We start from the raw sequence: 26,153 nt of genomic DNA on the forward strand, positions 1-26,153 counted from the left end.
AGTATCCCTGCCAGTTTAAAAACCTTGTTTAAAGCACATTTAGGTTATGGCTGTGTAAATAACCATTTTCCTAAACTTGCATTTAATGGAGTTTATGTATTAGATAAAAAATGCAATAACGTCTTTATCAGAAATGCCCTTTCTTCAACTCCAGGATGCCCCTCTAAAGCACAATCTAAATGGAGGATCTGTTATCCGGACTCTGATTTGAATAATTTATGGTCCCTTCCTCACAAATTTTTTATTCCATGTAAAATTAAAGAACTACATTTCAAAATTGTTCACAGATACTACCCTTCTAATTTATTATTAAGCAGGTTTTCTGAGAATATATCTTCATTGTGTTCATTTTGTAATACTGATGAAGAATCTATTCTACATCTGTTTTATCATTGCCCTTTCTCCAAATCTTTTTGGTCAGAAGTTATCGTGTTAATTTCTCTCTGTTGTAACAAAATGCTAGAAATGACAGAATCTATCATTTTCCTGTCAGATTTTCATTCTAAAGACAGCAATCTTGAACATACTGTATTACTGCTTTGTCTTCTGGGTAAATTTCACCTTCATAAAGCCAGAACTATTCATTGTAAACCTAACTTTAGAATGTTTTCTTCTGATGTAAAATCTTTTATCTCTTCGTTTAAGAATGTGTCCAAACCTTTGAATTCAAAGGCTTCTAAAACTTTTAACATTCTTGAAAATGTTGTAAGGTATTTGTAAAAAATCTTCAATTTTTCATTTTTTTTTTTTTTTTTATTATGCTGCTTTGTGTAGCCCTTATATCTACTTGTGGTGATGTCCGTATGCCCCTTGTTAAGTTTCAAATATTGTAATGGTTTGAAATGCAATAAAAAAAAAATAAAATAAAAAAAGCAGCGGCGAGAGCGGCGCGGCGCGTCTTGGACGGCGAGAGCGTCGAGGAGAGTTGAAATCAGGTCAACTTTATGGTACTGAGCTATGACGCGGTTGGGCGGCAACCAATCGGAAAGTAGAAGTCCTCCGCTTGAGCGGAGTCCAGAGAACGCAGTCCTGTAAACTTATTGGTTCCGACCACATTAGTTCCTAAGCATTTTCACGCTAGAACGCTTGTTTTTCAGCGGGAATGCAATTCATTTGCTCAAAACAACACCAATTTGACAAACTGCATTTAGACTAGCACTTAACCACGAACACAAAAAACACACCACACAAATGGCTTTTATTGGTTTATCTCTTTAGCAAACATATAACTATAATTAAGTTCTTTCCATCGATCAATTTCTTACTTTCACAATTAAAATATTTCATGAGGTTAACTTATACCCTACTTTTGGTCAGTCTGCACAAGATCAACATGCTTGTTTCCTTTTCGGCTCCTTTAGATACAAGACCAAGCGTTCGATCGTCAGAGCGTCAACGGATCTTTCTACAGCGTCGTTCGCAGGGCGGCCAGAGCGAATCTTGACGCTCTTGCCGGCGGCGCTGTGAACGCACAGTTAAAACCCTCACTGCAGGCGAGGGGAGGCGCATCTCCAACGAGCTGTGTGCAGCAGCAAGTCGAACACGTTTTTGTAGAAACAAAACCAAAAGCTCTTCGTTCCATTGAATTCATTTCCATAAAATTTTCCCCTGACGAAGAGCTGTAAAAATGAATTTTGATGTTTTGTAGAAGTTGTATGTTTTGGTCGTGCTTGGTAAGACATTTATATCTCTTTTTCGTGTCAGTTTTTGTCAATTTACGCTCGAAAAGACGTCCATTTGTGAATGTGTTATAGGTAGGCTACTTAAAACGTTTTTTTGTGAATGTGTCATACTTAAAATTCTGTCACTTTACGCTCGACAAGACGTCCATTGCAATGTTAAGCAGCTGAGGAGAGAGGAAGACGGCTTACTAGTTTTAGACACGTTTCTGAGAGTAGGAGAAACATAAACCAGACCCGTTTTGGCGCCACCATTTAAATTCTGCCCGATTTAACATATTTAGCCTAAATCTAAATGTGTAGTTTAGCTAAACATTTGAGAACATCCAAATTTATAGCGCTTGGTAGTGATGGGTCATTCTGGAACAATTCGTACTCGGGAACAACGAGTTGTCTGCTATACAGTCTGCAAAGGAATTTAATTTGACCACTGTTTCTTACACATTTTATTTGACAAACGACGCCCCGTAGTATTCACTAATATTTAAAATGTACAGCAGATACATTTATAAAGTATGCGTTCATATGTGTTAAGGGCTTTGCTGAGCACCCCTAAATTTCTGCTCAGCCCCCCTAAAAATCTTGCGATTCTTTCCCTTTAAATTTCAAATGAAAACGGCAGCAGACTTCGGCTCCTCCGCATGTTTCTGCGCGTTCTTCAATCCACAGACTGCGGTGGCGCAGAGGAGAGGACAAGGTGTGTGTTTATCGATAGATTGTTATAATATCTACATCTAAGCAGTTCTTTGTCATAAATATAGTTTACAAAAAGTCATGGGAGCATGGCCGTAGCCAGGCTTTGAAAATTAGTGAGGTCCGGATGAGGGGATGGTTGGGGGGAGATTGGATGCTATAATAACCTCTTATTATAGAATTGTGCTATAATAACCCCTATATATATACAACTCATTATACACTATTAACACTTTAAAATAGACAGAAATTTTTGTGAAAGAAGTTTTCTCTGTTTTGGAGGGATTTTAATTTTTAAATCATACCCTATTTATTGCATCAAAATTTGTTAATACATTTCTATAGTTATGTGGTGGATAATTTTATCAGTTGTTTATTATACATGCAACAATACTGTTATAGTTTTTATTTATAACCATTGCGGTGTAGCTGATAACTTTGTCTAGTGCTCTTATAAATGTTTATAGCATGATTTGTGAAAATTTAACTACTATGAATGACTTGGCATATACTTCTTCATAGTGTTTGCATATTTCATTTTATTCTGTAACCTACTTTTTCTACAGATCTCTGCACTAGTGTTAAATGCTACTGTTTTTGACAGCGTTGATAACGTTTCTGACAGATAATATGAATTTTTATTTTTTATTTTTGCGTTTCCCTTATCGAATGTCGTAGGGTAGGCTATGTCAGAAATGGGCTTTTTTGATTACTGGTGATTACGGCGATGCAGTGTTGCCAGATATTGCTATTAAGATGAGCAAAAGCCCATCAGTAAATAAAAATAAACTGAATATATTACAAATCTTTTGCAAATAAGATAAGATAAAGATATCGCTGACCCTAAACCGCAAGGTCCTACATTATTAACTTTCTAAAGTGTCAAATTAAGTGGGAAAGACAAGTCAAAAACGTGCATATATTAGCTGGATTTGGCAACACGGAGACTGCGCTCGCGTCCTCACTCGCAACTCTCTCAAGCCTCGTTCACTCCGCCAGCGTCCCGCAGCGATCATTTTCATACCACGGACGCTAAACATTCTTGCAAACTGTCTAAACTGAATTGTACATACAGACATATGAGGAGTTTAATAGCAAATTGGTCATTCAGAGAACAAATTTTATTTTTGAACATGAAAAATTTACCGAGGTTCGGACCTCGGTGACCTCATAGCTGGCTACGGGCCTGCATGGGAGAGCAATCGGTTTCTAATCTACTGTAAAGTTTTCGCTGCATTCACCACTCATCACACCACAGCTGTTTCCTTCAGCAAAGCCCTTAACACATATGAACGCATACTTTATAAAACGATCACGTTATTGCTATTTTCATTTGAAAATTTAGCTTTCAATATAGTACATAATATTACAGTGCATGTGGCATTAACTACCATACAGTTATGCATAGAAATGATTGAAGACAGTGACCGACAGCACTCATTTTAATTGCATATCAGAGTGATTGACAGAGATTGAAACATTGTGTGTGTGTTTGTATTAATTAAAAAAAATATATATATATATTGTTTGAATTGAATTTATGTAGAACGGTTCTACAATTTTTTGTACAAATTTTCAATCAATTTATTTGTAAATATTTATTTTTTATTATTATACCCTCATTGGGGGCTGAGCCCCCCTAAAATGAAAATCCTAGAATCGTCCCTGATGTCAGCGATAAAACTGTAATTAGTATCATTATAATGCGATTTGATTACTTTGATGTCTAGAATTTATTAAAAGCTTATTTCAGACATGAAATTCGGGAGAGCGGGCCACAACGTAACACTTTTTGACTTTCTCAAAAGTTTGTGTAGTAAATCCACATGGGGTTCAGAATATAATACTTTATCCACAATAATTTCACACTTGTCTAGTACAAATATGTCACTTTGTTTCATAATATACGTATATTATTCTTCATTATAAATATATATATATATATATATTTTTTTCTTTTTCTTTATTTACCCTCAAAAATGGAAGTGAAATGTGACAACATGCCCCGTAGGTGGGGTACATTGTAACATCTGAGGGACAAGTTGTAACATGATCTTATGACAGCTTACAATGTTATCTGATCTAATGAAAAAAAAAAAAAAAAAATATATATATATATATATATATATATATATATATATAGAAAACAAACTAAACTTTTTTGTCAATAAAATTAAAAGGCCTTAAAGAATTAAAATAATCTGTTTTTCTTTTTTCTTTTTCTTTTTTGAGTTTGACAATGGACACATTGCAACCATGCTTGGGACGGCCCACATAAACGAGTCAAAATGCTTTACATTTCTTGAAATAATTATTTCTGAACATTAAACATTTGAGTGTCAGACATGTTTCTCGTGATTTCTCGTCAAATTTAATTGAAGTAAATAGTTTAAATTACATCGCTAATGTCATAGAATAGCATAGTTTAATAATAGCGGGGCACATTGTAACACAGTGTTATAACGTTCCCCATCTGTGCAACTGGAATTGAAAACCGGTTAGTGTTTTCTGCTAGTTAGCAAAGCATTAAAAACTATCTAAACTGATAAATAACATATTGGAGATTAAAATAACAGCAAATTTTTCCTATTTTAAATGAATAATAAAATCTGATTTGAAAAATTTGCTTAAGTCAGAAATTTACTTTTGCACCAACAGACCATATGAAATACTAAAAATAAATGTATTTTTAAAATATTGCCAAATAAAACGCTGCAACATTATAGTGTAAACAGCAGTAAAATCAGAACTGTAGGCATTACAGTGTATTGCAAAAGCATTTCTAATGTTTACAGTGCAATAACCCATTATATGCCTCTCTTAAAATGTGTTATATGAAAAGCAGTTGGTGAATATTAGTTATCACAGTCTGACTTGATTTCTTCTTCTGATCAGTGGTAGTACAGTAAACTCACATCTCACATCTCACATCTCTAAAGCCCACAAAAACATGTTTGTGGTGCTTTGTTGTTGAATATGTTCGTCCCACTATACCAGCTTGGAATATAATTAACTGTTAATTTCTTCTCCAGGTGTTTACTGTGTTGGTACAGATGAAGTGTCAGTGACGGAGGGAGAATCAATCACTCTACAGACTGATGTTAAAGCAGACCAGCATGACAAGATTAAATGTTTTTTTAATAACACTCGAATCGCCGAAATCAGTGGCATTAGATGTACAGATGTTCAGTGCAATGATGGCACTGAGAGATTCAGAGACAGACTGAAGCTGGATCATCAGACTGGATCTCTGACCATCATGAACACCAGAATCACAGACTCTGGACTTTATCATCTAGAGATCATCAACAGCGGCAGAGACAGTGAAAAGATCTTCAGTGTTACTGTTCATGGTGAGTCATTTCATGAATGTTTAAACCAGGTTATATGTGTTAAATCACATCATTGTGTTTATTGTTGCGGTGACTTTTTTCTTCTTCTTTTTACCTGCATCATTAAACAGAACAGAATGATTTAAAACTAATATTTTTTCAGTTGGTCATTCATTAGGTCTATCAGATGACAATTTCTCATCATTTAATGCTTGATCATCTTTTCTTATCTGCTTAAGTCCACTGTATTTCCAATGAGCCTATAGGTTGATTATTAATAATCATTAGTTCTCCTAGAAGTTTGTGTTTTGTAAATACAAAATATAGATACATGTTACTTTTTAGACAAATTCAAGAAAGACAGAGCATGTGAAGTCATTTTTCACTCATCTTTCCTGTATTATAATAAGCAGATCTGTTATTTTGATGTAGAGTTTTCTCTCCAGAAAGATGCTTTAACAGCTGTTGGTTTGTGTTTCAGGTGTTTCTGCTGCTGAACGAGATGAAATGAAGGGAACGTCAGTGAAGGAGGGAGAATCTGGTATGGTATATCCTGGTATAGTTAAAAAAAATAAAAGTGATAATGTGGTATTTTAATGACACTGTCATTGGTGAAATCACTGGAGATCCCAGATACAGTATATCTGTACAGATGAACAATGTAAAGACAGAGATAGGAGATTCATAGACAGACTGAAACTGGATAGTGTGACTGGATCTTGATAGTATTGTTTTCATCATGGCCTGTTTGAAAAAGTGAGGTAACTAAAGTAAAAAAAAAAAGAAAACTCTACATAAAAAATAAATATTTTTCTCAGCTCACAGTGCTGTTTTAGCCTCTGTTTCTAAAAAAAAAAAAAACCTAGCAGGTGACACCATCGTTAAATCGGTATCATACCACTCATGACCAAAGTAGAAAGATGTAGAGAAATATTGTTAAATACTGGTTGGATTATTATTCACTCTCTAGTAATAATGACTGTCTGTCTTCGTCTGTTCCAGATTCAGGTCTGCCTTCAGCTGATGTAGCAGGAATATATGTGCTGTTGTGCTGTTGTTTGTGGCTGCAGCTGCTGTTGGTGTAATTTGTGAAAAAGGCCCAGCAGAGGTTGCGTTTCCTTCACCAGCTGAGGAAGTTCAACCTGCCACAGGAGCTGCTGAAACAGTTCTACTCCGCCATCATTGAATCCGTCCTCTGCACTTCAGTAACTGTCTGATTCAGCTCAGCTACCAAATCTGACCTCAGAAGACTACAGAGAGGGTAGTCCGCACTGCTGAGCGAATCATTGGTACAGCCCTCCCCGCTCTCCAAGAACTGTACTCATCCAGAGTGAGCAAAAGGGCTGGCAAAATCACTCTGGATGCCTCACACTCAGCACACTCCCTCTTTGAACTATTACCGTCCGGTCGACGCTACAGAGCTCTGAGCACCAGAACAACTAGACACAGGAACAGTTTCTTCCCTCAGGCAATCCATCTCCTGAATACTTGACAATAACGTGGAACACACAACACACAACACTATTATACATCATTTATTCATCACACATACTTATTTACATTTCAAATTTGCACATATCATACCTGTACATACATTGTTGTCTATATTATATATTGAGTTTTTGCTTTTTTTTGTACAATGCCTATTTTGTATATTTGTATATTATTCTTTTTATTATCTGTGTCCTGTTCTGTTGCCGTCTTTTTGTTGCAGGCAATCCATCTCATGAACAATAAACGTGAAACGCACAACACTATTATACATTATTTATTCACCACACTTACTGATTCTTATTTTATTTTTTTTTTTCATTTCAAATTTGCACATATCAGACCTGCATGTGCACACACAATTGTCTATATTATATATTGTGTTTTTGCTGTTTTGTACATTTGCCTATTTGTATATTATTTTTTATTATCTGTGTCCTGTCCTGTTGCTGTCTTTCTGTTGCACTGTGGAGCTTCTGTCACTATAACAAATTCCTCGTATGTGTAAACATACCTGGCCAATAAAGCTCATTCTCATTCTCTCATTCATTATCATTCTCATTACTATTGCAAGCATCATCAAGCAGGGCAATATAGTGGGTATTACATACAGATGTTTTAATAAGACGCAAAATTGTGATTTATTGTGTGAAAATAATTTTAACAGATGTGATCATTTGTGTTTTTATTGTAGTTAACCAAAGTAATGTGTGTTTAATTACGTTACAGGAACAGGACCGAGGACTCAGCGCAGTGATCAGGTGAGACACTGTGTGCACTCAATCTATCTGTCTGCAAAGAACAGTAACTTTTCAACTGATTCTCAGTGCTCTGGTACTGTTTCAATGTAACATCAGGAGCATTGGTATAAATACATTTTCATATTAGTGACGTGTTATGCAGTGTTATTAGTATCATTTAGTATTTTTGTTTCCATAATTTTTTTAAAATTTCCATTTTACTTTTAGTTGTGTTTTTGTTGGTTTTATTATATATCACATTTTGTTATGTTGCGTTATGTTAAACTGCTTTAAATTACTTTTTTCCCGACATAAATCTACACCCCACTCACCATAATGACAAAGAAAAAAACGGATTTATCACAACTTTGTAAATTTATAAAAAAAGAAACTGACATTGCACAAGTCTTCATACCCTTAACTTAAAACTTAGTTAAAGCACTTTGGCAACAATTACAGCCTCAGGTCTTGTTGGGTATGATGCAACAAGTTTTGCACATCTGCATTTGTTTTTTTGTTTTTTTCGCCATTCTTCTCTTTAGATCATCTGAAGCTCTGTCAGGTTGGCTGGGGACCATCGGTGGACAGCCATTTATAGGTTTCTCCAAAGATATCTGATTGGTTCCAAATCCCAGCTCTGGCTGAGCCACTCGAGGACGTCCATAGAGTCGTCCCTAAGCCACTCCTGCATTGTCTTGGCTGTGTGCGTAGGGTAATTGTCATGTTGAAGGTGAACTTTCAGCCCAGTCTGAGGTTCTGAGCACTGAGAACCAGGTTTTCATTAAGGATATTTCTGTATTTAGCTGCATTCAGCTTTCCGTCTTCTCTGATCACGTCCCCAGTCCCTGCCGCTTAAAAACACCCCCACTGCATGATTCTGCCGCCACCATGCTTCACCGCTGGGATGGTATTATGCAGGTGATAAGCGGTGCTTGTTTTCCCTCAGATATGAATAAGGAATTGAAGTTCATAGTCTGAGAGTTATTTTGGTGTATTGTTTGTGAATTCCGATCAGGGTTTCATGTATCTTTACTGAGGAGAAGCTTGAGTTTGGTCACTTTGCCATCAATCCCAGTTTGGTGGAGTGTCGCAGTGATGTTTGTCCTTTTTCTCCCATCTCCATATAAGATCTTGAAGCTCAACCAGAGTGACCATCAGTGTCTTGATCACCTCTCTAACCAAGACCCTTCTCCTTCGATTGCTCAGTTTGGCCAGGAGGCTAGATCTAGGAAGAGTCCTGATTGTTTCAAACTTCATCCATTAAGGATTATGGAGGCCAAATGCTCCTGTGAACCTTCAACACAGCAGAATTCTTTTTGTAGTCTTCCCCAGATCTGTCTCAACACAATCCTGTCTCTCAGCTCTGCAGGCCATTCCTTTGACCTCATGGCTTAGTTTTTGTCTGACATCCATTTGAGCTGTTAAACTTTATATAGAAAGGTGTGTTTACCTTTCCAAATCATGTCCAATCAACTGAATTTGCCACAGGTTAACTCCAGTCGGAGTATAGAAACATCTCAAAGACCATCCAGTGAAACTGGAATGCTCCTGATTGAAATTTCAAGTGTCAAAGCAAAGGGTATGAAGACTTGTGCAATGTCATTTTTTTTCAGTGTTTCCTTTTTAATAAATTTGCAAAGTTGTGATAAATCCGGTTTTTGCTTTATCATTATGGTGAGTGGGGTGTAGATTCATGTGGGAAAAAGTAATTTAAAGCAGTTTAACATAAGAATGCAAAATAACAAAATGTGTAAAAAATGAAGGGGTATATATATATATATATATACGGTGTATGTATATGTGTGTGTGTGTGTATATGTATGTTTGTGTCTTTAGTTTTTTTTAACTTTTATTTTAGTATTTACTTATTTTAGAAGCTCAAGTTAAGTTACAAATGTATTTTTAATAGTTTTAGTTTAGTTAGCTGTAATTACCCTGGTCAGGTTTGAGTGTAACCTCAGTGAACTCGTGAATGGTTTTTCTTTTCTTATCCTTTATTATCACCACCACAGAAGCAGATCTTCACAGGTGATACAGTGCCAAAATGTGTATTGCTGTAATACAGTTGATGACACTGTGTTGCAGTTGATCACTCTGAAGATTAATTAACAGAAACATCCTACATTTAAGGCTTTTTTTGTTAATAGTTTATGAAAAAGAAGATTTAAAAAAAATCCAGGTCTCTTGTACTTTTGTATTGTGTAACTTAAACTTCAATCTTGTTCATTTCTTTTGAACTTTTGAATCTGTTTTTTACAGGTGAATGGTGTTACATACACCTCTGTTAATCCTGATGACAATGGAGCAGAGCCTGCAGCTAATGAGCCGTCCCATAATGGAAATGTGAAGACAGGTGAGACATGAGGTTGATGTTGAGTTAAGATGGCAAGTTCAGTTCTAGAGGTTTATTTAAGGAGCTGAAGGGATCCAGACAGAAACAATGAGTGATAGTTTTCCATGTATAACAGTTATGCACTGATTTTTTTGTCTCATCTTTTTACATCTTCTTATAACGGTATTTATACAAATACCCTGCCAAGACGAGCACACAGCTGCACACTGCAATACACGAAAGCTTTTCAGAAAGGATGTGCACAAGACTGAAGGCAGCAGTCAGTCAAACAACATTCAGGCACTGATTACTGGTATTGTTGCAGTCACTGTAAAAACTGTTACACTTATTCCAATGCATATGGCTTCTTAAAATTTTCATCAAGAAAGACTGTTAGATTGAATATAAACAGCATAGCTTTTATATATATCCACCAGCTACTAAAGTATCAAACTAGCATTAACTAAATTTCAAAATCATTGATTTGTTTTAAAATTAATTAAATACTCTCCTGAGAAAAACATTCATGTTTCACAGCTGTAACTGGACACATAAATGGTACGGGCTGTGTTGAATGTTGTTACTCTGGTGTTAAGCTTGAAAAAACAGTTTACGTGATAAAAATGTGACAACCCATTTTTAAAAGTCATTTGTATTCCTTTTTTTGTAATTTTATGTTGCTTTTGCAAGTGTTTGGTCCAAATATTATCATCATCTTTGTTAAAATGTGCAAAAATAGCATTCCGTGTTTGTACTTGAATTGGTGATGAAATATGATCATTTATCAGAACCTTTAAAGCTTTTATTTGAATGAACTCTACAGTCTGGTCTTCACTGCCTTGCTTGAAGAGAGATTTATGTAGGGATTTACTAGAACAGTACATATTTATTGAATAAAAAATGTTCCGTCAATAACAAATATTGGAATAATTTGAATTCTAAATTGTAAATGCAGACACTTTATTGCCTTAGTATTTTTTCAGCTTACACTAAACAGAATGGAGATCGTAATTTTTTATTTTTATTTTGACAGGGCCTGTAGATGTTTTGTAAACACATGCTTCACAATTATTTTATTTATTTATTTATTTTTGGTAGAAGATAAATTCATGTGATAAAATCATCTGTGAGTTTGTTCATGGCAGTTATTGTTGAGCTTGATATGGGGAATAAATGTGAAATAACCAATTTTAAGTCATGATTTGAGTGATTATTGTGTCTATACTTCTTGGAGTGTGAATTTAACACTGATTTTATTTTTTATATGTACTAGAGAATTATTATTATTTTTTTTTTTTAAAGGGATGCTGTGCCATGCTGTGATGAAAACCTGTCATCAAATAAATAGACAAATTCTGAAAAACGGTCTTACACTCTCGTTTTTTTTATGTGATAAATATTATATGACTCAAGCCAAACCTCTAATTTTAAAGATGCCGTTTATGAATACCATGCCTCTCTCCCAAACATCAATTAGAAAAGAAAAATATTTATTATTAACTTGTTTGCAGACTTCTTAAATTGAAAACAATTGATACAAGTCAGTTTTATAAATAAAATTTAATGAGCGTGCTCGTCTTTATGTAGCCTAATAAAACTTTGAATTATTTCACTTATCTTCATTTGAGTGGTACCAACCTCTAATACTTGGATTCAGCCTCTGTGAAGATTTTAGATGACCCCAACACATGTGAAGAGACTGCAAGGACTTCATGCCAACTCTGAATCGACATGCAAAACTGCAAAATTATCCTTATATTAATCTTAATGATAACAATATGTAATATTTGCCTTAACATGTTTCTGCTTAACTGAATACATGATGTTAACCGGACTTATCTTAGATTTTTACATTTCTGCCATATGGATATGACATAAACAGTCATTTCTAATTTATAACAGATTTCTCTAAGAGAAACATGCATTTATGTAATGCTGCTTTGAAGCTATATGTATTGTGAAAAGAGATTTTGTGATTTTACTTCAACGTCAACTAGGCTATGTATATGTTTGCTGAACATTTCCTTCAATGAATTTGGATAATTCACAATGTCACAATCTTTGTGTCACAAATTTGAAATTGCATATGCATAACTAGCTTGTTTAACCATCTTGACCATTCTTTAGGAATGCTTATGGAGTGTCCTGTATGCTTATAACTCATAAAATTATTATTTTTTAAAAGGGCACAAATTAAACAATATAAAAGTGCATCTGCTGGAAAGTCAAGTAAAACTATGCACGTACACATGCATGACAGTTAGCTTGATCCCACCGGCATTGATAATAATATAACAGCATTCATCATAACATGATTTTGTAGGAATTGTAATCAGGCGCTAAAGAGAGTACCTATTAAAAGAAATTCGAGCCAATAGGATCGCTTGGGGTTTTGGATTCCGAGAGGGAACTCGATTTGTCACAACACCAGTACTGAAACTAATCAGCAGGAAGCTTGCATTTCCATTTATTTCTATTGTCAAATTCATTTCTTTAAACAAACAGCGTGAAATGAATTCAGCCGTTGTGTGGATGTTTATGGATGCTTTGGTCGTGCTTGATAAGACATGCATTTGTTATGATCTCATGTTCCTTGTATCAGTTTGGAGTCGTTATATCAGACTTGGGTCAAGTTGGTTTTATATTCGCACATTCACAACATTCACACATTTCCGAGTTCAATAACTTTCTAATTATGTGCAATAAAGTTATTTTTTGCAAATTCTAATCAGCAACATCATTGTCAACCTAGGCCTACATTTTTTTCACAATCGATCAAAAAGGGCAAGTATTGTTTTAATGTCATACTTACTTGTGAATGTCCGCTGAATGTCCAATGTAGTGTGATTAACAAAGTAATTGAATGCAGAAGTCCGAATGTGCGAATATAAAACCAACTTTACCCAAGTTTGTAACAGTTGTATCAATTTTAAGCTTGCTGACAGGATACTGACTGGTGGGAGTCTATGGCAGCCTCATGAATATGAAAATTGGCTCACATGTAGTGATAGTACAGGAATCTGACCAACTCTGATTTTCAATTGAAACAAAACTTGGTACCCTTCTTCAACAAAATGGTCCATGCAAAATTTGGGAACAGGTCTCGAAAAAATAATATATTTTGTGCTAAAAACTTACCAGGATCGGGGCCATAACCACAATTAGGCGACTATCTTGGGGACCATAATTTTCGTCGCCGAGAGGCTGATTAGAGGAAACTTGCCCGAGGTTGTACATTCAATACATTCCATAAATGTTTCACTGGCATATGAAATGATCTCTACTCACCATAGACAGAAACATTGAATGTTTTTGTTGACAGTTTTTTTCCACTTATCTCTAGTTCATAACGTCCTGCATGTTCAGTTGTGATGTTTGTGATGGTCAGAGATCCAGTCTGTCTGTTCAGCTTCACTCTGTCCCTGAATCTCTCATCAGGAAATATTTGGTTCTCTCTCTTGATTTGAGCTATCAGAGAGTTTTCAGCTCCAAATTTCCACAGTATGTCGTCGCCTTCATATATTGCAGTTACATTATTGTGTAGAAGCACAGAATCTCCCTCCATCACTGATAAAGACTCACCAAACACACCTGAAAAATGTGAAGAGGTTTTACAGATTAAGACTCTTAATGGTTAACAAAGATGAATTAATTTGCTGTTTGTAACGTTTAAAGAACATCCAGAACAGCAGTATAGAAACATAAAAGCAAATGTAAGGTGATATATACAAACAGACAGATGTGTGTCAACACTGTAAAAAGTGATAAGTTGACTTAACTTAAAAAAATTGAGAAAATCCGTTGGCTTAACATTTTTAAGTAAGTAAATGATAATTAAAACAATAAGTTATTTGAATTGTCAAGTTCACTTAACTTTTTTTTTTTTTATTATTATGTTCTTAATAATTTTAAGGCAACGGGTTTGTTCAATTTGTTTTAAGTTAAGTCAACTTTCACTTTTTACAGTGAACCAAACATTTAAATATTTAATGGTGAATGGTAAAGATTAAATCTTTAATACGTTTGAATGTTAACTGCTGTACAGCAAAATCAATATGTAAAGGACATAATTCATTTTAAACGTTTTAAATACTGCAGCTTATTCTGCCTGGTATTTTCAACACCCTTTTTATATTAAAGATTATTAGATAAAACACACTGGCTCACTCTTGGTTTCCACATATGCCCAAATAACTTTCTTTTCTTTTCTTTTAATAGTCATTCATGACTTGTACCAATCAATTTCTATTTGTAATTCTACGAATTAAGATATTTTCAAATCTTTTCTAAAAAAAAAAGACATGAGGGTTGAAAGCAGTTCTGTGGAGGTTTCGTCTTTCTGAGCTAGAGATGTTGGCATTACCTGCAGTTCTATAGCAGTTTCCCTTAATGTCAATGAGTTTTAACATTTTTTTATTTTCATTACTTTTCCAGGGCTGGTAATTTTTATTTAAAATGCAGAACGGACACCTGAATTTAAAGTAAGTAAAAAATAATTCATCTAAACAAAGCCATAAAAATGTTGTTATAACTTACCAATCAGGTGACACCAGCACAAACATAACAAAACAAACATAGGAAACATTTTCTTCAGTTGTTCAGTGTCTGATCTAATAAGACTATCCACTTAACTGTTCTTAATTGGTTAAAATAGTCTTTATTTATATCATTGAGCCTACGTTTTGTAAGGTAATTATGTGTAAATATGTGACTGGGTTGGCTAAAAGTATATAAATAGTGTGTAAATTGTGGCTGAACTACATTTCATGGCGAAATAGAACATAAGCATCATGATTTAAAAAATGTTGTATATATTTATTATTGGAAAAAACAAACAAAAAAAAAAAAAACAATCATACCGTGTATGATCTCACAGTACCAGTTTACCAATGTTCATCTGAGTCAAACCAAAACCTGCTGCGGTCAGATTTCTGTTGAAATGCGTTTTGATCTGTTGGTGGACAAACATATAGGTGAGAATGGACATTAAGAGCGTGTGTTTAGTTTGTAGGTGAAGAGTGTCTTCCTGTCATGCCTCTATGAGAAGCTTTTTAAGACCCTTTAATCTACAGAAACAAACAAACAAACAAACAAAAAAAAAACCCTGAGAAACTGTGTCTGACACAGAGGCAGAGAAACAACAACTAAATAATCATATTAACAAGTTTAGAATCACTTTTTGAATTTTCCATCCTCTGCCCAAAATACATAGTTAATGTCAAACTTTTCACCATTCCACTGACTTGTTACTGTGTTTTATTCTAGTTGTTATAGCTATTTTCTTTTAGTTTTAGTAAGTTTCCAGCAGGTTGGCTGGTTTACTATAGTCCAGATTTGGCCAAATCTCAGAAATGGGCCAAACTATTGACTATTGTATCTGCTAAACAGATGCTAATGACACTGATATATTCACATAATCCTGGGATATCCAAGTGTAAATTTGAAAATACATGCAATATGTTGAGCAAAAACATGTAATAGCATTAACTTAATTCTCTCCACTTTGTTCAGGAAATATAGTGAACACTATTTGGTTGTGTGTGTATAAGAAGGAGGGTATATATGAATCAGAATGTGGTTTGTGTGATGTTAAGATGTACAAGGACATCCATGAGACTCGTGTAGGTTTGTCTGATGAGTGAATGTTTAAATCAAAAATGTTCTTCTGCTGTTTGTTTGTATTATTTGTATCTTGATAAGTAGGCACTGAAGAGAGTCATGTTGTGACCGAAATGTTCAAATGTTTTTCACTCTTATAGTGTAAGGGGCATTTTTGCAACTTTTCGCCAATTGTTACCTATTTTGCCTATATTGTGGCATACATATTTACATACTTTCCCGTTGTGTATATATTTGTTGTATATAAAAAAAATTGAGAGAGGTAGAACAGAAGGCAGCCGAGACAGGTCTTCATATTAACATACAGAAGACCAAAGTGCTCAAGGCCAATACAAAGACTTTGGCCAGCTTGATGGTTAACCACCAACCACTAGAGGACGTCAACTCCTTCATTTACCTGGGAAGTGAGGTAGCGAGTGATGGCGGATCAGAAGGAGATGTAAAGAGGAGAATGGGCAAGGCAAGAGATGCATTTGGCATGATTGGGGCCATATGGAGAGCACGTAAAAAAACATAAAAACCATACTCCTCTACGGATCTGAGACGTGGAAAACAACAAAGAACCTCCTAAACAAGCTACAAGTCTTCACCAACCACTGCCTCAGACGTATTTTTAACATCAGATGGCCTGATAAAATAAAGAACAAAGAGCTGTGGGGAAGAGCAAAACAGCCTGCAATAGAAGTGGAAATAATGAAACGAAAATGGGGATGGATTGGGCACACATTGCGGAAACGATCAATTCCATCACATGCCAAGCCCTGCAGTGGAACCCACAGGGCAAACGTGGTAGAGGGAGACCAAGAAACACTTGGAGGAGGAGTGTCACAGCCGAGATGGAAAGAGCTGGCTACAGATGGCAAGATCTGGAGAAGCTGGCACAGAACAGGACGAGGTGGAGAAATATTGTCAGTGGCTTATGCTCCTCCTTGGAGTAACAGGCCTAAGTAAGTAAGTAAGTATATTTGTTGTATCCCATACATGATCTACAAATAACTAATGTAAAACTAGCCTTTTCCTGTGTACACTAATGTTTCCTGTTACATGGTGTTGTGATGCTATTATACAAAACACAAGACGGTGCCACTCAAAATCATGAAAGTGATGACCAAAGTAAAAAAGCCAAAATACGAGTCAAAGATATTGGTAAAATCAATTGTCAGGCAGTCTCTAGTAATAATAACTATCTGTCTTTTACTGTTTCAGGTCCTTGTAGCAGGAATACACTGATCAACATTAAAACCACATATCATGTAGATTCCCTTGGGCTGCCAAAACTTGCAGCTTGGGCTCCACAAGACATCTGAATCTGTCCTGTGGTCTTTGGCACCAATATATTAACAGCAGATCCTGTAAGTCCTGCAAGTTGCGAGATAGGGCCTCCATGGACTGGATTGGTCCAGCTTGAGATCTGGGGAATTTGGAGGCCAAGGCAACACCTTGAACTCTTAGCCATGTCCCTCAAACCATTCCTGAACATTTTTTACAGTGTGGCAGGGTGCATTATCCTGCTGAAAGAGTCCACTTCCATCAGGAAACACCATTCCCCTTACGAAAAATACGTTTATTCAAGTGTGCTATTAGTATACTTCTTTTAAACTAAAAAATAGGAAAGTATACTTTTAGTCTACTTTTTATGTATATCTCAGAAATGGGCTTTATGTACTTCTCAGAAATATACTTAAAATGACATTTAAGTACACTTGACTTACGCTTAGAAAAAGTCTAAATATATGTGCTCCTAGAATCCGTGTTTTCAATGTTATATGGTAGGGGGCGCTTGTACACATCTTTTTTTACAGAATTTCCAAAAAAACACGAGAAGAAGAAACCGAAACAACAGATGCTTCCACGTGTAATCTAACACTATCATCTGACATAAAACAGCATCAAAACTGTGTAACGTTATGGAATAAAATGTAGACCAATGAAGAGGTAATAATGACTGTCAAGCTTTGGGGTGTTGATCGACTCCATCTATGTTTTGATTATCATTCTGATTCATAGTCGTTTTTCAGCTTTTTGTTCAAAATGTTTTTTATTACTTTATTTTTTATTTATGAAACTTACCCACATTCAAGTGTTTAAAAAAAAGAATGCAAGAAGCTAGAATAAAATGTTTTTATTTTGTTTACAAGCAGATGCCCTGTTCTTTCTTTTGATGTTTTGTATGTTCAGATATTCATATAACAAAATATATACAAATTAATACCTAAATAGGGACATAGTATACTTAAAATATTATATAAAGTTCACTTAAAGAAAACTTACGAGTATACTTGCAGTATAAAACTAATAAACAAGTAGTTTGCTGAGACTATACTTCATAGTGTAATAAAAATGCTACTACAAGTATTTTATTAGTAAACTATCAGTATACCTAGAAGTTCACTTTTAGTATAGTTGCAGTACAAGCTAAAAACATTGTTTACAAACAGTGAAAAAAATAAATAAGTAAATGTGAATAAATGTGAACAAAACCAAAAGGTCTGTGTGAGGTATTGTCGTATGAACTCTAATGTCAGTTCTAGATATGGTATTTGATCATCGTTTTTTGGGGACATTTTCATACACAGTATCCATCTTTGATTTCTGCAAGGAAACACAAACACAATCAAGAACCTGGTGAATATGACAGAAAATGAATTGCAGACATTTATAAAGTGCAAAGCTGAATCTATTTTCTTCTTCTTCTTCTTCTTCTTTAACTGCTATTGCAGGGATGTCCAATCCTGCTCCTGAAGGGCCAGTATCCTGCAGTTTAGCTCCAACCAGCCTCAACACACTTGCCTAGAAGTTTCTAGCAAGTCTGAAGACCTTCATTTTCTGGTTCAAGTGCATTTAATTAGGATTGGATCTAAACTCTGCAGGACAGCGGCCCTCCAGGAACTGCTACTACAGAATAGATGCTAACACGGATATCAGTCGTCCAGTTTTTCACTTGACTTTTTAAATTAAATCATCAAACAGATTATTTAAGTTCTGAAGGTTTGTCATGAAAATCACAGCACTGAGAATGATTGTCTTTCAAACAAAAGCAACAGGAAAGATACTTGTTGCAGCTCGTCTACAAATCAAAAAGTGGCTGCTATAACCAATACCTTTTTGTTTTTGTTTTTTTGGACTGCACTTTCATTTTTTCCCGTTTTGCTCTCTCAAATTGTCATTTCAAATTCTTGCTTCCAAATCCAAACGTTACACTCAGAGCAGGATGGGTTTAGGATTTAATGTCTCCATTGGGCCCCTTTTTCTAGATTGATGGTTCTTCCTAGCCAATAAATCCATGTGAGGTGTGACATCACTACTACGTAACGTTGGCTTCCTGCTCAGTAATCACTTGAATGGGTGAATGTGGACAGCTGGCAGATATCAGATTGCTGCATCTTTTGATCTGCTTCCCACAGGTCACCAAGATCTGTTCACTGACCATCTAATGCTGTCACACTAACTTCAGTCACACTAACTGCAACACAGTCAGTAATGATCTTACCGTTTTTCTTGTTGTTGGTTCACACAATACTGCATCCATTCTGTCTTCCTCCTGGGTGTCGACTGCATTAACAATAATACACAGATATGTTAAAACAACAAAGTTTGATATATATATATATATATTTGTGTGTGTGTGTGCGTGTGCATCTGTATGTTTCAAATGCATTAATTGTAATTCATGTTGGTACTTAATACTTGTAATAACTGAATCTCTGACCTGTTTTTCTACATTTCCTGCAGCACATTATGACTGCAGCTACAATCAACAGAGATCCAGCAGCACAAATCAGTAACATGTAAAAAAAGGGTAGACTCTGATCTGTAATAGACAAAATGAGTCTGTTAATCTGACCTCAAAACTGAGATTTTATGGGGAAATTGCACTCAAAAATGAAAATTACCCCATGATTTACCCACAAGCCATGCTAGTATATGACTTTATACGCACATTCACAAGAGAATGGCATTTCAGCGGATGACAAAGGATGTAGGCGTAGGTGAGAAGGGATGTTGTTCATCATGAGAAGTGATGAACGCGGAAACGCAGAGGAGAGAGCAGAGAAAAACACCGATCACAAATTAGAAGTACAAAATAAGGATTTGTAAAGAAAATGTCGGAGGATTTTGATTTAAGCCAAGAGGAGACTGTAAACTAAAATTGGTTCTCAAGAGACTAGCATGTGCTTACGCTAGGCCTACATCCTACATCATCCACTGGAACACCCCTCTCTCTTGAATGTGCGTATGACGGTTTAGAGAGATTACGGTTTATAAAGTTTCAAATATGGATAATTTTCTTACACAAACTCATCGATTCGCTTCAGAAGACCTTTATTAACCCCCTGGAGCCGTGTGGAGCATTTTTATGATGGATGCATGCACTTCAATTTGCTTCAAAATTTATGTAAAAATCATCTTAATAAATAATTACCTGAGTGAATATGACAAATTTGAGTGACATTGAGATGTTGAGTCTGGTTAGTGAATAAATTGTTGAGCACACAGCTGTAGGTGTTGTTATCCTGATATTCCACCTCCAGAGGTAGAGAGAGACTGATGCTGAGATCAGACACACTGATGCTGGACAATAAACTGTTTCCTTTGTACCAGGAGAGAGTCACATGACTCACATTCACCACTGAACACACCGATGAACAATATGATGATGATGATGATAATGATAGATGATTTTGTGAAGAAACTCTGGTAATGTCAGGAGTGGGCAGACGAGCTGGAAAATATGAGAATAAACCAGAAATATGGGTAAATCTAGTCAACAATCTTCTTTTCTTTGTAGTGTTTTGACAATTTAACTGTCAGTGAATGTTTCCATCATTTCAAACTATAAAATGATTAAACATTTAAATATGTAAATATAGTTAAAGGGCACCTATTATGCAAAATTGATTGGACATAAATGTGTGTCCAACCTATGCTAATACAAATCCACCCACTCCTCATTTTTTTAGTCCCCTTTAAACCACTAGACAAGCCGTTTTGATTCTCTTGCAGTGCGACGTCACATTTCAGAGGGCCGGGCCATGAGGTTTGATTGATAGCCCTGCATTGCTATAGTTTCTGCCCTCAGCGGTTACGCTGTCCTTCATTTTCTCCGCGCTCGAGCAGCTGTAACATCAACAATGTCGCAAGCAATCCTGGTGCTCTGTTTTTGGATGTAAGACTGATCATAAAACAGGGGCGGTTCTAGGATTTCATCTTTAGGGAGGGCTTAGCCCTCAGAGAGACCATTAGATACAATGATACAACTTACCTAAATAAACAGTATTTTATTGTGCTTATGAAAACTGTATTACTGTATGAAGTAAATTGGCACAATTACCTATTAAAGTTACAGAAGTTACTTAGTTAAGAGCAGTGAGTGATTCTCGTGTTTTTCTTTTGTTGTTGGATTAACATTATAAGCCGAATAGAAATGCATGGATCCGTTATACTGACACACATCCAATATTTTCTTACCTGTTTATGTTTATTTAGCTGACTGTGATTATGTCTTAAATAAACTTGGATACTCGTCAAGCCAGCCATTGTAGCATAATATTGTGTGTATTTGCTTATTTGTTCGAGAAGATGCGAAAGTGAATGACCCGATCTCATGAAAATGTGTTTCAATGGCACGATTCTCTGTTTCTATTTGGTGTGCTATTTATATGTAGAAACTAACTTTGGCTTGCATAGGAGACGCAATGGTTAGGTTAAGGGGTGTGGGGAAGGTGTGTCTCATAAGCACACCAAAGTTAGTTTCTGCATATAAATAGCACACCAAATATAAACAGAAAATCGTGCCATTGAAACGCATTTTCATGAGACCAGGCTGCGATTCTGTACTTTCCAACGATCCATCACCGATTGAGACCAAAAATCGAGCTAGAATGATAGACTTTTTTGAGGAAGCAGCACTGGCCTGATCGTTCACAGCTGATTGTTTTAGGGGGGCTGAGACGACAAATAGGGGGGATGAAGCCCACCTAAACAGGGTCTAGAACCGCCCCTAGAGTATTCATTTTCTCCTAACATCTGAGCTGCTGAGAACGCTGTGGATTACTTTCATTTTTTGAGGTTGTGCCTCAAAATCTACCTAAATAACTTACGTGGTGTAGGCCTATCACTACAAACTCCTTTGTGAATGTCATGTCGTTATAGTGTTTAGCGTTTTAACCTTATGTGTGTGTGTAAGTATTAAGTACAATTAAGTATTTTTTAACCACTAGCGTAGCCAGAAATGTTTAAGTGGGTGGGCCTACATAAAACTGGGTGGGCCAGGTGTGTAGCATATGAAAACTGTATGTCAAATTTCCAACAAAAAATACAGCACCAAGGTTCATTGCACAGTACTTCTAAAGCATGCATTAACATTAGTAATTTGTTATGTTAATGTTCATTTCAAAATTTACTAATAGGACATTATTAAAATTAAAAGTTGTACCTGTTAACATTTGCCTGAGCTGGTTAACAAAGATGAATAAACACAGTAACAAATGTATTGCTAATGTTAGTTAATGCATTAACTAACCTTAACTAAAGGACGTTTAAAAAAGCATTACCTCATGTGAAACAACGGGGCTTCACTGATGATTTCATAATCAAGCGTCTCTGTCAGTTCACGCGCATCGAGGACCGCAGAAATGATCGCAGCTGCAAATTGCAGTTTGTTGTGGCGACCAGGATCTAGCACAATGTTTATGTGTTTCTTTCCACAAAGGAAACATCTGTTTAGCGGATCAAACACTGTACCTATGCTAATATGATGTTTACACTTGGTTCAGAAGTTTCCGATCGATAAATCCAGCACCCTCAGGTGGTCTGTCGGGTTTCATTTGTAGACGGTCCGGATTAATTGCTAATACTTTTATTTTTTCAAAAGAATTTATCCGATTTATGTTTGCTTCACTAGGCTATTTTCACATTTAGCTTCACAAACGCGCATTTTACTATTATATCCTTACGTCGTAAACATGGGTCGTAAACATAACATTGTGGGTGGGACTAACAGAAACGGACGAATCATCATTTTGACAAGCATATGATGCACCTATAGGAAGAGGGAAAACTAAGAAACGACCTGTAATTGACCATAAAAACAAGCGTTTAATATTGTTCATAAATAAAGTTACAGTGAAATAAGACGTTTATTAGTATTGTTTAAAAAAAATGACATCCATTTGGAAATTTACAAACTTCTCATTGGGTGGGCCACAGATGAAAGTTGGTGGGCCTCCCATAGCTACGCGACTGTTTTTAACTGATCAGCGCCACGCTTGTGAGATTAGTTTGCGCCGTTTGTAGCGCGAGATAAGTTTGGTAGCGCAGTCGCGCGGCTCGGTCCAATGATTGCGCCAATGACAGGAGAGTCCGCACTAGATCTGTAACATTGAGCTGTTTCCTCCCACTTTCAGTGCAGTTGACTTCCCATATGTACGGCTGAACACCGGTTGTTCATTGTCTACAGCTGTTTATTGCTGTAGATATGCAATGCAGAGAGATGTATACGTGATGCCCTCTTCTGGAGATGGGGCGGGAATATGCAGCTCATTTGCATTTGAAGCGATACACTACAAAACAGCTCTTTTTTAGATACACCCCAAAAATTACATTTTCCAGCTGTTATAATAAATTATCTGTTGGGTATTTTGGGCTGAAACTTAAGACACATTCTGGGGACACCCAAGCCCAATATTACATCTTGTAAAAAGGGGCATAATAGGTGCTCCTTTTAAATAAATTTTAGTACAGTAGAAGCTTCAGTACAAGTTAAGCTCAGATTAGCATAAGCATCTTTTACTTAATAATGATTACCAGAAGAAATAAAAAAAATCCATTTGTAAAAATATGACAATGTAAATGAATAAAGCCAATTGTTTAAGAAAATGTATATTAAAATGTATATATATGGCAGCGGCTATTTGCAATGTGTAAATAGCGCTAGAGGCTATTTACACTAAGTGCAAATAGCACTAGATGGTATTCACAATAACTGTAAATAGCAATTAGATGCTATTTACACTAAGTGAAAATATCATATTTTCTTAGCAATAGATGCTATTTGGATTTTCAGTTATCTGCACCTCAGTACTGTAGTACATTTTTAAACAGTATGCAATAATAACATGTTGAGTGTAAATTATAATGTTAATTCAAATTATTAAATGGATGCCACCATATAGAGACAATAAAGCCTTCCCCACACCTAACCCTACTCGATACTTTATTTTCAACCTTTTTATTATTTCCTTTATTTTTAATGAAAATAAATGCCTTTCTGATGTGACATGAGATATTTGATATTTGATGAGATTTGATATGAGGAAAAAAGTCTGGCAGATTTGAATTCAGGTCGATTGCGTCAAAAAGACTTTGGCATGTGTTTTACCATCTACACCACTAGACCTGATATTTGATAAATGTCTTTTGTAGTGTTGATTATCCAGTCACACGTTGGTGGGCAGAGTTATTGTAGACACTCTGTAATTGTATTTTAAATCAAATTTAAGTGTCATATTTCCTATTTCCTATTTTAGATTGTCCAAACATTGGCCTCTAAGTTCCTTGCTGTAAACCTACATTTATTTATTTTTACAAGGAATGGATCAATTTTTTATTTTATTTATTTATTTATTTTTTTGTATCAACATTATACTGTTGATTGAGCTTAAATTATAGTTAACCGGATATATTGCGTTAATAAAACAAGAATAAATGAGGGTTTTTTTACTCACCATAGACAGAAACATTGAATGTTTTAGTTAACCGTTTTGCTCCGCTAATCTTTACTTCATAGCGTCCAGCATGTTGAGTTGTGATGTTTGTGATGATCAGAGATCCAGTCTGTCTGTCCAGCTTCAGTCTGTCTCTGAATCTCCCATCAGGGAAGATTTGTTTCTCTGTCTTGATTTGAGCTATGAGAGACTTGTCAGCTCCAAATTTCCACAGTATGTCTTCATCTTCATGTATTTCAGTAACATCAGTGTTCAGAGTGACAGAATCTCCTTCCATCACTGACACTGACTCACCAAACACACCTGATGAACAAACAGGAACAAATGAAGACTTTTGTTGATTACAGAGCCAGAAATCAGTTCTAGCTTTGTATCTAAAAGTGAATTGACACCTCATTCTCTACAGATTGTTCTGAGAACTAATAATACCTCACAGTCATAATGATTTGATGTTTCTGAGAAGAACAGCAAATTAATGTCTTGTAATTTGAACAGTATCAGTGGCTTTATTTATCTGAAACAGGAATAAATAACGCCATAAAAATGATTTTATAACTTACCAGTCAAACACCAGCAGCACAAAGAGAACAAAACAAACGTGCAAACCATTTTCTTCAGCTGTTCAGTGAAGTCTAGAGACTCTCAGTCTCTTCATGTGGTGTGTGCATCCTCCCACGATAGAGATTGACACTAGTCTGTCAAATGCATACACTCTTTTTGTTTGGTATGTAATTTATAAATGATATTTTGGCACTTATTAAGACTTTAATTGGTTTTAATAGTGGAAAACATTCTTCAGTTTTAACATTTAACAAGTATCAAATATAAAATATCAAATGTAGTTTTCTGACAATTAAATATGTTAAAGAAGAAGTGTGGAAAGTTGCAAAATGAGATTAGTCAATGTAAAATTTTTAATAAAAACAAAAAGTTAAAATAAGGTTTTTTTTATTGGTTTTATGATTTCATTGTTACAAATGGTAAACAAAAAAAACTCTCATCATCTCTCAGTCATCTCTCTTTGTCTGTTACTGAGGTGTGACACAAACATCTCCACAGAGTGAAACGGAAACCTGCTGCAGTCTGAAGTGTGATTTGATCAGTGGAAAAACATCTTGCATACATTGATCTGTGTTTAGTTTGTAGGTGAAGAGCTTCTTTCTGTTCTGCAATTATGAACCTCACAGTTGATCCCCTCACAGAACAATACATTTTTACCCATTATGAATAATTAATAAACTACAGGGATTGACAGCTGAACATCTCTCAACAATTAATATAACACACCAATGAACTGAACAAAATGCTGCTATACTGTAACAAAAAGTCAGTGTATTTGGGATCCATGTGCGGCTTTATTAAAAGTATAAGCAGTAATGCAAACAAGGCAGGTGTCGATCACCAGCAGTATAATTGCCAAGGCAAAACAGAGACGTGGTCACAAAACAAGCATAGTTTAGTCGGCAGCAATCATTCTAATGTTCTTATTTGATAGAGATCTCCAATCTAATGGTGGACAACTTCAGTGTGACATATGAGAT

At 35.5% G+C, this 26,153-nt stretch overlaps 1 protein-coding gene across 3 annotated transcripts in view; it reads right to left on the reverse strand.

Moving 5' to 3' along the window:
* LOC131529732 (SLAM family member 9-like) overlaps window positions 1-25,300 on the reverse strand; it is a 34,172-nt gene extending 8,872 nt beyond the window's left edge. The window contains exons 1-6 of one of the 3 annotated variants that reach the window (XM_058759597.1): window positions 25,173-25,300; window positions 24,613-24,915; window positions 20,310-20,609; window positions 19,596-19,697; window positions 19,377-19,438; window positions 17,994-18,478 (exon numbers count right to left, since the gene is read on the reverse strand). In XM_058759597.1, the coding sequence (XP_058615580.1) occupies window positions 18,431-18,478; window positions 19,377-19,438; window positions 19,596-19,697; window positions 20,310-20,609; window positions 24,613-24,915; window positions 25,173-25,221 (864 nt within the window). In that variant the 5' untranslated portion in view covers window positions 25,222-25,300 and the 3' untranslated portion in view covers window positions 17,994-18,430. Of the gene's footprint in view, window positions 1-17,993; window positions 18,479-19,376; window positions 19,439-19,595; window positions 19,698-20,309; window positions 20,610-24,612; window positions 24,916-25,172 lie in introns of those variants that run through there. The other 2 variants (XM_058759598.1, XM_058759596.1) reach the window with 2 other exon arrangements.
* Window positions 25,301-26,153: the final 853 nt, after the last annotated feature.

Source organism: Onychostoma macrolepis, chromosome 22 (genome assembly GCF_012432095.1).
Source record: "Onychostoma macrolepis isolate SWU-2019 chromosome 22, ASM1243209v1, whole genome shotgun sequence".
NCBI lineage: Eukaryota > Metazoa > Chordata > Actinopteri > Cypriniformes > Cyprinidae > Onychostoma > Onychostoma macrolepis.